The 15,010-nt window shown below is 41.0% G+C and overlaps 1 protein-coding gene across 8 annotated transcripts in view; it reads left to right on the top strand.

Annotated features, from left to right (window-relative positions):
• The window catches only part of LOC104934021 (band 4.1-like protein 1), a 78,260-nt gene that overhangs the window by 59,551 nt on the left and 3,699 nt on the right, over positions 1-15,010 (top strand). For 3 of the 8 annotated variants that reach the window (XM_019267272.2, XM_019267275.2, XM_019267274.2), the window contains 11 exons: positions 141-185; positions 2,575-2,724; positions 3,993-4,079; positions 4,356-5,774; positions 7,668-7,718; positions 9,098-9,457; positions 9,928-10,056; positions 12,473-12,532; positions 14,005-14,100; positions 14,654-14,734; positions 14,844-14,960. In XM_019267272.2, coding sequence (XP_019122817.1) covers positions 141-185; positions 2,575-2,724; positions 3,993-4,079; positions 4,356-5,774; positions 7,668-7,718; positions 9,098-9,457; positions 9,928-10,056; positions 12,473-12,532; positions 14,005-14,100; positions 14,654-14,734; positions 14,844-14,960 — 2,595 coding nt within the window. The remainder of the gene's footprint in view (positions 1-140; positions 186-2,574; positions 2,725-3,992; positions 4,080-4,355; positions 5,775-7,667; positions 7,719-9,097; positions 9,458-9,927; positions 10,057-12,472; positions 12,533-14,004; positions 14,101-14,653; positions 14,735-14,843; positions 14,961-15,010) is intronic. The other 5 variants (XM_019267276.2, XM_019267277.2, XM_019267278.2 and 2 more) reach the window with 4 other exon arrangements.

The following is a 15,010-nucleotide window of genomic DNA, read 5'->3' as shown; positions in this document are numbered from 1 at the left end:
TCTGTCTGCCTGCCTGTCCTCTGACTGACTTACCTTCTACCATCCTGTCTCTGCACCTGACCTTGTTCCTGCACTCTCTGACCCTGCACTCCTCACCTCTGACCCCTCTTGTGCTCGCCCATTCTCCTGCCCCAACTCAGCTCTCTCAGTTGGACCAGGAGGCCACTCCTCGGCACAAACAGGAGGTACAGGTTCCTGTCTTAAGCCCTTGTGCTTTTTGTCGTGTGTGCTGCGCCTCTAGTCCTTGGGATTTATTTATTTATTTATTTATTTTTTGCCCATCGAGGTTTGCCTGCAGCTGCCGTTTTGGATAAAAGCATATTTTTATGTTTCTTTTGGAATGTCATAAAGATTTGAAATATCTGGCAGTCATGGGAATACTTGTAGCCATTTAAATGTCTCTAGTGTTCTAGACAGAAGTGAGCCCTTCTCTCTCCTTAAGTGCCCATAAAGCATCTGAGCATGTTCCTCTACTATTTTGGAATATTCTGCTCTGTCAAGTGGTGGGAGAAGTACTCAGGCCCTTTACTTAAGTAAAAGTGTACTAGTCTAAAAACTACTCTGTTTCAACTTCCAAAAAATCCCCACTTAGTAACAGCACACTTGAAATACCAAACTACTAAGTCCTCGTCCTGCAGAAAAGTGCAGTGTTCAGTGTGTGTCTGCTGGCTTCTGGTTGGCTCTTTCCATTGACTTTATTATCATTCGTGCAGCCTCCGAAGTACCACTTGGTATCAGTACTTAACAAACCTGCAACAAAAATTGGAGTTTGTGGCCAACCAAGGTAATGGAGAATATTAGTCCAGATGAGTTCAGACATTCGGATATTTTTATTTTATCTTTTATCAGAGTTTCGTAAATAAGAATCTGCCTATAAAAGAAGATTATGAAAATAGTGATGGAAAAACCAAGAATGCATATTTCATGGGGAAGAAAAGAATAAATATACAGTAAAGAAGATTACAAGTGCATTGATCTGAACTAGAAGTTGACTGCATTGTTCCTCCTCTACTCAAAGGTTCAGCATGTCAGATTTAGGGATCTCTATTAGCGGTATATGGTAGAATGAATATAATATGCGTGTAACATGTTTTCATTACTTTCTAATCACTGATAATAGACTGTTATGTTTTTCTTAAAATTAACTTTCTTTTTCTGTTTCTATTGTAGCCTAGATTGGACAAACCAAACACTGTAGCCAGTGTAGTTTCTCCTTCATGTTTGTATTGACAGGATGAGTGGATGGGATTGCAATCCACAACTACACCACGAGATGCTACTAAATCCTACACACTGGTCCTTTAAGACACTTTACATTATTATATATGTATAACATTAGATTGTTAGTGCTGATGCGTCAAGTTAAGTTACGTTAGTGTTGTATACAGTCCAGTGATTGCCAACCTGAACCAGATCAATCTGAAGAGGCGTACACTTTTTAGACTTCACTCTGATCTTTGCTCTTTTGTGAAACATCGGATATTCTGACCTCCCTGTGTGCCCCCCTGTGAGTCTCCAAATGCCCCAGTGAAACACCTTTTTGTAAGAGCTTTTATGTAAAATCCAGTAGGATACGTCTGCAGCTTTAACAATAGCCAGGTGCCCATATGAACACTGAAACAGGTCTTCTGTAATCATTCCTCCTGTTCATACTACCTGTAAAGAGCTCCCTTCTGAAATGCACTTTCCACAGCCGTAATGTGCAAACACATTCTGAAGTTTATCTTAAGTTAATTTGAGACTTCAGCAGATTGAATTAGGTAAGTCCAGCAGTCTTTTTTAGTATAAAATGCATTTTCTGTATTCCCAGACTGTGCTTCCGTGTTGAACAATCAAGATGTAGTAACACAAAAAGGGAATTTTGCTCCAAAAAGAGGATAATGTTGGATAATGGCAAGTTGGTTTGAGTAACTCAAACTGCCAAAACCTCGTATTAACTTCAGATGAAGCCTAGAAGACATTATTACACAGGATGAGGACTGAATATTTTGTCCCCCATCACATCACAACCCACATTGAGGACAGGATACATTAGGAAGGGATCTCTTAAAAGTGAAAGAGAGCGAAAAGTACATTTTCATTTTCATTGTTGTGGTTGTAGTAGTGTAAAGTAAGAGAAAATACTCCAAATTGTACTAAAATATGCAGATTTTCTGAATATGCAAATTTACTGCTGCACCACTGTCTTCATTCCAAACAAACAATAATTGCAGAATTTTAATTATCCAACAAGGTTAACAGATGTTGCATAATTCAGTTCTTCATTCATTTTCTTTGTGCTTTGATTGTCCTGTTTATTTGTGTCTTACTAAACAACAGTAACTCAGTTGTAACTATGATCACTTTTATTTTCTGTGAGCTTCAGTAGCATCTGAAACTTCTCTGCACTGAGCAGTAAAACATGAGCATATTCTCTAGTTAACACAAGTGTTGACTCACTCACTCACGTTCAGTCAAGCACATCAGATGTGTTGCTGTGAGTGCTGCTGGACACACAAGGACGTTGATGTTCCTCTAACTCATTCCCTGTCCTCTTTCCGTCTTCTTGTTCTCCTTCTGCACGTTCTCCTCCAGTTTCTTGATAAGTCGCAGGACTTCCTGCTGAAGCACCAGGCTAGCATCAATGAGTTGAAGAGAACCCTGAGGGAGCCCAACAGCAAGCTGATGAACCGTGAGAAGCGTCTGTCAGCCACCTCCCCGACAGGCACACCAGAGAAGAAGGCTGTGAGTAGGGGATTAGACTTAGCGGGGGGTAAGGAGGTGGATATGTGGGCTCTCTGGTCCACTATCATCAATATCTCAAATCCAGCGTTCTCTGATGCTTGACATTCCATTAAAGGGCATTGATATTCCTGTCTGGCCGCTGTCATGTTGAATTTCACTTTTAGCTGCCATGTTTCTGTCACATGGAAACACTTGTTTTACAGGTTTTCTGCATGCTCTTGTCATTGTCTTTGAATAATTTGAGCCTGAAGATACGCTGTACCTGTAAACTAATACTGGAAATAGAGTTAAAGGTAGTTAGGGTTGTTTCATTTCTCACCTACAGGCAGTTCAAACATATATCTCCTGTGCAAAGTCACCACTGCTCACAGGAACAAACATACAAATCTGCAGTTCATGTTAAGAGCTGTGTAACGAAGTGCACCCTGCCTCTCTCCAGTGTACAACAATAATTCTGACAATATCTCAGAGGTGCTTGAAGATGACTGACAAGCCGCACAGAATGAACCGTCTTGATGAGATTAGTTTCAAGATGTTTTTTGAGATTTACTCAACGTGAGGCACTTGAGAAATAATGATCAGTTATCTTTATTTTTTCTTCTTCTTCCTGATTGCCTCACAGTGACACAGTTTTCTTTATGCTAGATCATGAAAGCTTTAAAGCTTTTGGTAATTAGGCTTTTGAAGATAGAGCACTGAGATTATAGTCTTCAGATAGAACGGCTCTGTCTTTGCTGGTGCCTTAGTTGTCTTTAGACTATCTCTCATCTGCTGTCTGTCTGGGATGATCAGATTATGCCCATAGAATGTCAAACGTGGTCTGCGGCAGAAAATGTAATCTGCTGTGTGTCTTGTCCCAGGTAAAATGATGGGGAGGGGAAGGCGGGGGGCGATATTATTCTGCTTGACTGACAGTCGAAAGCTGGGAAAGTCTCTGTGCTCTTTCCGAGAGATTCAGTTGAACTCAACTCTTCACTGTAGTTACAGAAAAAAAGATTTGCATTGCAAATGTCTGCTGATTTGTTTTTGTGGATTTGGTGGCTGTCAGGTGGACGGCATTGCTTGTTTTTAGTTTGAAGTTCAATAGAAAAGTTTGCACAATAAGTGAGTTGAGTTGCACTGATTCTTCCTGCCTTTCCTATTTTCTCTCTTTTGCATGAAATGGTTTATTGTGCATCTCACTGATTTACTCCCTCATTTCGAATCCGAGCTCTAACGGCTGTTCTTCCTTCTCTTTTAAACTCTCTCCTCTGCCTCGTGTCGACCAGTTGGTGGGCCGAGCAGTGGGAAAGGACCCTGTTAACAGCCTGTCTGTTGAGGGTTTCGTCCAGAAGACTGTGGTGACTTCCCCTGAGGTTGCACATCTCTCTCTCTCTTCATCTTTCATGATACAATTTATTATTCATACCATTTGTGGTTTGGTGAAATGCACTGCCTATCACTCACAAATCAAACTATTAAATACAGTACAATGAATCCCAAAATGCAAATACATGTTTACCAAATCACCATGTACCACTTGTACACAATCTTGTTCCCTGTTCTGTGATTTAAATGATTGTGTTGATTTCATTATTTGCAGGAGCTGTGCTTGGCATGTCTAACTGTGTTTAATCTATACCAACATGTAGGGCTCTGAGGAGTGGGTATTGATTGAAAAACAAGAAAATTATCAACAGGACCATGACTGGAAGGCAGAAGAAAAGAACAAATCTCACACATCGGATTCCTCGTGGGAGAAAAAGGAGATGGAAAAAGAGATAGACATTACCAAAATGATGCATAAAGAGGTAACAGGGTATGACAGGAAAGAAATGAAAAGCCATATTGATGAATTTCCATCAACAAAATCGTCCAGAGAGGCAGATTTATCCTCTGAGCCACGTCCAACTAACAAAAGTCGTTTTGTGATTCAGTTATCTGAGAATGCAGACTTGTTTCAAGATAAATCTCAAGGCAAACCATCTGAAGCCCAAGACCCTGAGGCAAGAAACAATGTGGCCCTGGGCTCGCACCAGATAAAGGAACGCACAGCCTCTAAACCAAGGAAAAAGAGGAGACCCCAGAGCTTAAATTTGGGAATGCCTGCCGAGCTCATCTACAGCAAAGGAGACAGCGATTCTACTGGAGAAGAAAATGAGGGCTCAGATTCAGACAACAGTTCAGAAAAAAACTCCAAAACAGGAAATCATTGTGAATCATTCTCAATGGTGATGATAAAAGATGATGAGGAATCGGGAAAGGATCAGTCTGCCAGGGTTTATAAAGACAATAAACAAGAAGAGATATCAGTAAATAAAAGCAGGGAGGTTTTCACTCAAGAAACAGAGCAGGTAAAGAAAAAAGTGAGTCAGGTTGGACCAGCTGAAACCGATTTAGGCTCAGTTAATGGACCTGGAAAGATAGAAAACGATAGTTCATTAGAAGGTGTTAAAGGGGAGTGTGTGATGAAGGTGCGAGGCAAGGGCCTCATTGACAACAAAGATCTAGCTGAGGTAAAACTGCGACAGGTCAGGACACATGAGAGGAAGATCAGTAGTTCTGGGGGAGATGACATTGAGGGTTTCCTGGGAGACAGAGGTCAGAGGACGTCTCTCCACCGACTGTCAGGCAGCAGCTACCAGTCAGAACTCACCAGGATTGTTCCACTCAAACCAGAGCGATCAAAGAGCGTAGCATATAAGGATGAAAGGGACAGGACAGGACAGGACGAGCCCACACGGGTCATCCGAAGAGAATACCGCTGGTCGGTTGGCTCTCCAGAAGGACAATCGGACCTCAACTGGACCGACATCTCCACCTTCCATCCAGCATTCGCAGCAGATCTGGAGGGTATCGCTAAAACAGAACATCCAGATGATAACTATCAGTCTAGTAGAGGACCCACAGAGAGTCAGTCGTTCGGCTCAAAGATTTCAGCGTTTCCCAAAATGGCTCCCCCAGCCCCGCCAGTAAAAACACAGAAGGCCAGGGAGTCTGGACTAATACTGCGGAACAGCCGAAATGCCGGCAGGGAGCCGGGCCTGGACGCAGCCAAGAAGAGACATTCGGTAACTCTGCTTGGCATCTGCTATTCAGTCATTGGAAATAAAGCATCGCATGAGCTTCAGACAGACTCGCACGCCATTTTTCTTTTTTTTCTACGTTTTCAGTGACTTGAAACACTCATCCATCTTACCTGTTCGTGCCAGTATGAAGAGCAGGCGGAGTGTTACTTCTGCTCCGTCTTGTGGCAAAAAACCCCAAAAAAACAACAAAACAAAAAAAACTATCAAAAAGTTTGGACATTTTCTCATATGGCAACCCAATTTATGCCCTTCCATTGCTCTCAACATGCACCACACTGTCTGGCAAATCTGTACAGCTCACCGCTGGCTGTGAAAGTTGAAACAACAACAACGAAAAAAAAAAAAAAAAGAAAGACAAAAATCAATATCTCATGTTTTGGTTGTTGGTTTGTCTTTGCCTTCTCTACCTTGTAAGCCTCAGATTTCTTTCCGGCTCACGTTGTTCTCTATCAGAGGTTCTCTCCATATTATCATCGCTCTGATGATTTTTTTTTTGCACATCTCCGTCCCATTTTCAAACTGTAAATACAAAACAAACGATTTATCGCATAGGAAAATATTACAAATTAATCATTTGAGAATGAAATCGTAGAGAGTACTGTCATCCACTGACTTTGTCACAGACAACTATTATCTTCTAAAATTAGAGATAAATGTAGTATAGAACTGGTTGGCGCACAAATGATTGAGAAACGGCATCAAACTGACTTACATCAATAGAATTCACAAAATATTCATTGATCCTTCAGATCGGTGATAATAAATCCTAAATCAGAGGCATTGTCCTCTTATACCCCACCTGGGTAGAAAGCTAAGCGTTGCTATAAACACATTGTTTCCTCCAACTGTGAGACCCCAGCAGGCAGTGAGCAGCCAGACACAGCTCAGTGCCTGACACAGTCAGATTTGCTGCTTTCATTTCACTGTTGGTATCATTAGGAGCTTGCACGCGTTTGGCACTGGAATGAAAGGAATTTGAAGTGAATAGACATGACAGCTTTCATCATTTGCCACCTTTTCATCTGAGTCGAGCTCTTGCATATATTAGATTAAACAGGCATGAGAAGAGGTGTTGCGTGGCTCTCGCTGGCGATTGACAATCATATCAAGATCAGATTGGACTCGGCCTGTGTGGGAAAATATTAGATGCTTCTCCAAACACGGTGACCCACCTACTTGTCATTTTGACAGGCTTTGAAATGCACCCCACCACCTTTTTATTGGACATTTAACAACATTATTTAACAGTATTTGAATACTCCCCTGTTGAAATTCAAGGTGCGTAGTGATGCAACACTTTCTCAGTTGGTCAATGAGTGGCTGCTGCTATGCTGAAAACCTGATTACTATACAAACTCCCTGATTCTCTTGCCATGCCTCTGCTAATTCTAACAGATAAACTTGCGTAGCTGTCGATGTTTTGGCTGCAGTAAGCTCACCTCTTTTCTGTCTTTTCTGTATGATATGTTCATGTAAAGTAGTGCTTGAAATTTGTGCCTGAATCCATTTGGACCTGAATGGATCTGAACAGATCTGAACAGATCCAGTCAGCTTAGTTTGGGTCTGGCTGAATTTCTCACCTAAACTTGGGTTTGAGTCATTTAAAAGACATTTAAAACACTGAATTCTTAGCTACATTGGAACTGTAAGGCTATATTCAGATTTGGAGTCTCACTGAGCAGTACACCAGGATCCCAGTTTAGGTTTGGAGTGAAAGATTTTGTGCTCAGAACACACTGAGCTCATATTTTCAGGCTCCAGTCAAGCTCTACTGGTAGGATTTCTGTTTGTGTGGTGTCAGTCCACTGGTCCACTTCAGCTTGTGCCTAACATTGAGGTGCTCTCTGTGCTCTTTCCTCTGCTTCCCCCCTGCAGGAGCCTGTCTCTACTCCTGCCATTTATGAGGAACCATTTGCTGATTTCAAGGTTATTAATTTGTATTTAAACCCACCCTCATATGCTCCACCCATGAACTCTTTTCCTCTCTGCACCCCTCATGGGTAAATTGCACCCCTCCTAACTGACCGCACCACTTTCTCCTCAGTGTGTTGCTTTTCACTGGCAACTCAGATGCCCTCATCCATCACCAAGATCAGAGTTTGAATCTGTTGTAAATAGAACCCCTTGCGCTTGACTGTGATCTAATTAGCCAGTGTACTTTTAATTAATGAAGGTTGTGTTACTTTAAATTGGCTGTCTCGAGAGCTTCATTGTAATTGAGTGGCTCCCAACCTTTTTGGATTGATACACAAAGCTATGGCTGCATGTTAGTTCAACTCTAGTCTAGTCTGAAAAGGCTGTATACTTTCATTTTAGACATGATTTTAATCAAGAAATCATTGTCATGTGTCATGATAACTAAAATATATTGAAATAACAGTCAATCTTCACAGAAAGCTCAGAGAAACTGGATTGACAAGAACAAATTGTTTTGGCTTTCTCATTCATTTAGTTTAAGACAAGAAACGTTCATCATTTTCCATCTTTGTAGTGATTAAATGTATCTCTGTTTTACTAGCTGTCTATAGACTGTCTATAGACTGAATTTAAATTTAAATATTCATTTAAAGTTTAACCACACCAAAACACATAAATTCCACCAGTTCGAATGGCAGCTAATGCTAAGCTAGTTATGTTCAGTAGAAGTTTAACATTACTGGAAGTTGTTGCCTTATTTTGCATTGTGGAATGATAAACAGAATCAAACAAATATATCAGTTCATTAAATGTAAATTTTTCTCAGCTGTGGGAAAATGAATTAGTAGATTTAGATTTAGATTTTAGCTAATGCTAACCATAGTTAGTTATACAGACTGGATTTACCACAGGTTGGCTTATATCCTTTTTTATTTAATAGTTATTGCAGTGTTAAAAAAAAAGAAAAGCTTTGTTTCATAGACATTTTATGGCATAATACATTTTTGATAATAAAACAGATGCTGAAAAGTCAGATTTGACTGCGGTGTCAAAAAAAAAATGTTTTGAAAGTCAGGTGTTTTATTTTCTTTCTTCTGTTTATCCTCTTTCAACTCTTTGTGGTGTCACAAATCCTACTTTCAAAGCCAATGTTATAATTCAAACGCTTTTCAACTTTTCATTTCTGACACGATTGTGCGCACTATGATTTTCTACGACTATCTGCATGTATATTATTCTTAAATCTGGATCCTCCATGAATCTGAGCAAACACGCCAGACTCAGACATCAGGATGATACTTCCATCCCATTCCATGCCATCCCCATCATCCATCCGTCTGCATTTAAGTAACATTAGAGTGGTGATCCTGTGTCTGTACCTGCCTCAGAAGGAGCTCGGGGACAGGAGGCCCCAGGCGAACCTAACCTCAGAGGAGGAGCAGGAGCGGGACACGGTGGCCTGCATGAGAGAAACCCACCTGGGCATCGAACGCAAGTGCTCCAGCATGACGGTCAGCTCCACGTCCAGCCTGGAGGCTGAGGTCGACTTCACCGTCTTAATGGACCTCCACTCCGGTGTGGAGGACTTCTCTAGGGGCATGTCGGAGCTGGGAGAAAGGGAGCGACAGCCCGAGGTGGGCCGGGAGGACTTTGAGGAGACATCCAGATTCTACTCTTCCCGTCTAATGGGCTCCCGGGACAAGTCTCCCATAGAGGAGAAAATGCCTGAGGAGGGAACACATCATGAGGTAGACAGATGAATGTATTTACCCTTCATCATCATCCACTGGATTCACCCCACATGGCTGGACTTGGTGCCATAACTACCTGGTTATGCATTTTTTTTATTTGTATTTATTTTTTCCTTTTTGGATCATTTCCCATTGTTTGAATTTTGCTATATTCCTTTCATGTTTAATTTTCTTCAAAACTCGAAATGTTTTATTCTCTTTGATGTGTTAATTTATGAATTCCTCACCCTTTTAATTTTCATCAGTTGCGTCAGTGTTTCTTTGAAATCCCCAGCTACTGCATCATCATTTGCCTGTTGTCATCGAGCCAAACAATACAACAAAAAGTGTATTTCAGTGTTGGCTCCTTTAAGCTTTTGTCTGAAATGTATGCTGCTCGAAAATAATGCTTTTTTTTTTCCAAGGTCTTTAGAGGTCATGCTGTGATGAAATTGTTTGAAGCTGTTCATTGTTTGTGTTTCATAAAGCCTCCCGTGGCCAAGAAAGACCCCAGTACTGTAAGCATGGCCCATATGCTGAAAAGGTCCGAGTCCAAGACAGAGACACATACGAACGGATCAGAGATCCATCCCAACATCATGAATGTCTCTCCGCAGGTAAGGCAACAGTAAAAAAAATTTGCATTCCCGCTGAGAGTCAAAGGAGCTGATGAAAATCTCCCTTCTATCTGTCTGTTGTTTAAAAAGCTACAGCAGAAGCCTGTTCAACTTAGGCTCTGTCTAAATCCACCTACATCCACCTACAAACTTCACTTATTAAGTTTTATCTTGTTTTTTTATCTGTACAAGACCAAAGTGTGAAAAAAACATATTACAGTTTTACAGGATTTTATGAGCCGACTACAGTGACTTACTTAGTATAGTGGATGTTACAGTCATTTTTACACATTGGTTTGTATAGATTAAATAAACAAAAAAACATGAAAACATGTTAATTAGTAAGCTTCAGATGTGTTAGTAGATGGGTTTATTACCTTAGGCTAGTTCTTTCCACCTGTTTCCAGTCTTTATGCTAAGCTAAGCTAAGCATTTGCTGGTTGTTACTTCATGTTTAATGGACAGACATGAGAATGGCATTGATCTACTTGTCTAACTCTAAACTTTTCTTTGTTTGGATTTATCAAATATTTATATGTTGCTCCTTTTCTCTATTTCATATCTTAAACATCAATGCTGAAATAATTTAAGCTACAGTATCGGTAGAAAGGGCAAGTGAGGAAAATGCTCATCGTTGGATCAATACCATCAGTCACCAAACAAATAGGCTTGCAATGAAGGGATTTGATATTTTCGCAGAGCCCTGGAGTTAGTCTTGATCGGAGAATGAAGCATTTTCTTTTGGCTGCAGTGACGTGAAGGGCATATTCCCCTGACAGGAATGACATAATGGCATCATTACGGAGTGATTAAAGTATTGACAATGTATTAATGAGGATGATGAAAGCAGGTGCGAATCCCATTCATCTCCGGAGGCAAAGATTTGAGTGCTGGCTGGCTGTCCCACAGGTGCCTTATTAAAATGTAATCACTGCTGGGCTCTTTAGCCATTCAGCTAATGACATGGATGAACTGAAGCAGTGGTGTAGAGAGGGTGCCTTTGAAGTGCCAGATCAGTGTTGAGTCGAATTTCTAAGATGTCAGAGTAAGACACAGTAGTGTGTGTGTGTGTGTGTGTCTGCAGCAAATGGAGGATGACATCATCGATAGGGAGACAAAGCTCTCCAGCACCAACACAGTTCAGCCAGCAGAGGGTGCCATGTCATGCAGTATCTGTAGAGTTTGTCCCCAGCAGCACAAAGGCTTGGCTGCTGTCAGCTGCCTGCATGTCAGTGACAGGCTTTGCATTTCTGTAGCATCACCACCAAACTGTGACTTAAAGGAATTTGTTCAGCTTGAGGATTGCCTTCATAAACTAGTCATCAAGTGTTTACACGCTCTTATTGGATTTGTCAGTCATAACTATGAAATATGTTGTCAATACAAAACCTTTCACAACTCATTTAGGCAAACAATTGGCATCCTTTTTACGCAAAGCTGCAGAGATTATGTTTTATTTTTAAAGTCTCTGCACTGTGCAACACTTTATTTTAAAAATGTAATCAATAGGCCAAATACTATACATCAGAAGCATTTACATTAGTCTGTTCAGTTGCATTCTGTTAAGTGAAACTGTGCAGCTTTTGAAGGACCAAATAACAAAGTCTCACTTTGTCCTACTCATGTCAACAGCAGCTCAGTTATGTTAGCAATCTTTAACCAGTCTTTGCTGTGCTGCTGCATTGCTGTATCCATTTCCTGACTTTGACTTAACTCCTAACCTTTAGCATGTCAGATATCTACTCCAGTGGTTTTGTCACAAAAGGACTGATGTGAACGCCACACGCTACACCTCACCTACCGATATGTTTGTTGTTTCCTGCTTGTGGCTCGGTAGACTCTTTACTTCACATCAGGCGTTGTGACTTCTCACCGCAGGTGTAACTAATGACATTAACGGAGGCTCCATCGAGCCCTGTCGATGAGCCAGCGTTAGCAATAGACCTTCGTCACGGCCGACATGTTGATTTGAAAAGCACAGGTGAAACTAATGCTGTTAACAGCAAGCACAAAACCAGGCCCCTGGAAGTAGCAAATCTAAATTGAAAGTGTTTTATATTGTCAATTACACCTCTGCTGTTCTGCAGTGAAGTGACAGCGGTGCAGTCTTTATTAAGGCTTTAACAGTATTTGTTTCAGGTTGTCTCCTATGAAAAAGACCTACCCTTTATTACCAGTTGCTAAAATAGTCCTACTAATACAGTAAGTATGTACAGTAGTACTACAAAAGAACACTGCCTGAAGGAGACAGGAAGTCATTCTTTGTGGCTCCTTTATTAGCCCTGATGTGTATTCTAATATGCTGATTGAAGTATGCTCACGTATCACGTTTCTTTGATGTAGCTGGACTTACTTCATATTAGGAAGTTAATAAAGTCTCTGCCCACAAGTCTCTCTCTCTCTCTCTCTGCTTCAGAACTACGAAATCGTCAGCCCGCGGGAAGCTCCTGCTGCCCTTAAAGAAAATGGCTCCCCTGTAAGTATTTTTACAGAGGGAATACATCAGTGTGACAGCATGTGTGTTCGGTGGCAGAGTGAGGAACTCTGGCTTTCATACTGTCATAGTCTCCTTGTTGTTGCCTTTACTTCATATCCTTCTATCCTCCTTCTGTGCGAGTCCAGTGTTTGTAGATGAATACATGCAACTACCAGTGCTTGGATGAACAAATGTTACTATATCTTCTTTTATTTTCCTGAAATTAAAATTGGTAAAAGAAAAGCAAGTCTTACAATCTGCAGTTATGTCTTAAGAGTTTCCTGTGGAGTTTTTGACCTCTGGTCCCTGTTTAGTTAGTCTTTGTGTACACGCACAAGGACACAAATGTTTGTGCATGACGCAATACACACTCCTGCCAATGGTTTCACACTATAACACTGATCTACAGGTTGCGGCAACATGCTAAGTATGCAGCAACAAAGACAGAAATCTAGACTACAGTCTACAACATATAAATTTTTTTTTTCCGTCAACGCCCCTTTTGGTCTTTTCACCTCTGTCATTATGTCTGTAGAGGCTGCTGAGCCCAGTTACATTTAGCCAGCTCCAGTTCTGGCATGACACCTCCATCAGAATTTCCCAACGGCCAGGGTATAAACACTAAAACTACCCCAGTACTCTGAGCTTACAGTCAGGACAGCCTGGCTAATAATGTGAGCTAACATTAGCTAACAGCAGCTACAGTTGGCAGCAGTTTACTTCACTGTCCATCAGGAAACTCTGTAAATCACAGAGAGTTGAGGCGGTGCAGCCAAAGGACATCAGAGGGAAAACCAGAAAACATTTCCTCCATTAAATATGATCCAGTTTCACCGAAATCAGTGAAATAGTTGGTGCTATGTGATTTAGTGCCATCGCATAGTGCATAACAGGCACACCATACCATTTACCTGCTTACCACTCAAATCAAAATGATTTAAAATCTGTTATTTATAGAAAAAAATATGGACTGTTGCTTTAAGGGCATACATGCACTTTGCATACGCTCCTGGTGTAGGCCGTGAGGAAGTGTCTGACACACGTCATGCGTGAGGCAAACATGGCCATTACTGTACTAATCTAAAAAAAAAAAGTCATTTCCCAGAACATCATCTATTAACGGGCCCAGAGCCCCACTGTGGCTGTGTGTCTGTATGGAATACGAACCTGAACTCATTCAAATAAAAGCAGCACATTTGAATAATGTCATTCTTTTCATGCTTTCAGAAAATAACACATTAGGACTGTGAGTTTGTGTCATTTCAAAGGCTTGATGGAGCAGAAAATGAGCTTGTTGTCCGGGGCATCCAATAGACCGACCATTCTCTACTTGTCTCTCATTCAGTCATATTCAATAGCTGTGCTTACACACATTTTATGATAGCTTGGGACCTGCTGGCTGGGAAAACACTACATTGTGTTATTGTATTCCTCCATGTGTGCATGACTCCCCTCTAATGAATGTGCTGTAGGTAAAAGCTGGCACCCAGGAGAGGGAGTCTGTTGTGTCCCCGCTGACCATCACCGCTGAGAGCGTCACCTCAGCAACCACAACTCAAGTTACCAAGGTAACAACTTATCTGTTACCATGGTTACAGTTTAATGAGTGGAGCTGAGAGTCAGCCCACCACATCTGTATCTTATGGTACACTCTAAAATACTGTTTGTTTCATCCCTCCTTGTGGACCTGCTGGAGTAGAAGGACAAATCAAATAGATAGATGTAAATAATCCCATTTTTATTGGTTTATAAATATTTAGGAATATGAAAAATTCAGTTGTCAAACAATGTTATAAACTCCCGTAGGCTTAACATTAATACTAATAACATCATGTCTAGTTTTGTTTTTAGAACAACGTCTCTTTCTAGTCAGACAGTAAAACATTAGGGATTCCAGTGTCAGAAAGTTATCTGGTGAAAAAAACATTGTGTTTCTGAACACAAAGAACTAGAACAGAAACACCACAGTGATGAATATTTTGTACAACAAAGATGGAGATACACGTGGAATAAGAACAATGCTATGTTTAATTACCATTTTTGTCAGCCAAAGAGGTTTTTTTTTAAATTGCTTGGGATGAATTTCTGATTCATTGAATGTATATTTTATGTGTTCTGCAGACTGTGAAAGGAGGCTACTCAGAGACCAGGATTGAGAAAAGGATTATAATCACAGGAGACGATGATGTGGACCAACATCAGGTGAGGATTATTATAGAAATACACTCTGTGTTCAAGGAGTCATAAGGCACAGAAGGCTAATACAGTATGTGAGCTTTATGACCCATGTGTCAATGCGTCATGTCCCCAGGCTCTTGCCATGGCGATCCAAGAGGCCAAGCAGCAGCACCCCGACATGCTTGTGACAAAAGCAGTGGTTATCAGGGAAACAGAGTCTCCCACTGAGGAGCTGCAGCAGAAAGCACAGGTATGTGGCAGACAGACAATCATGTGATCATAGATTACTATGCTTTCGTG

The sequence above is a fragment of the Larimichthys crocea genome, chromosome I (genome assembly GCF_000972845.2).
Source record: "Larimichthys crocea isolate SSNF chromosome I, L_crocea_2.0, whole genome shotgun sequence".
In the NCBI taxonomy this organism is placed as follows: Eukaryota; Metazoa; Chordata; class Actinopteri; family Sciaenidae; genus Larimichthys; species Larimichthys crocea.
Note: the sequence above shows the minus strand (reverse complement) of the source record. Positions and strands in the feature narration are given on the sequence as shown.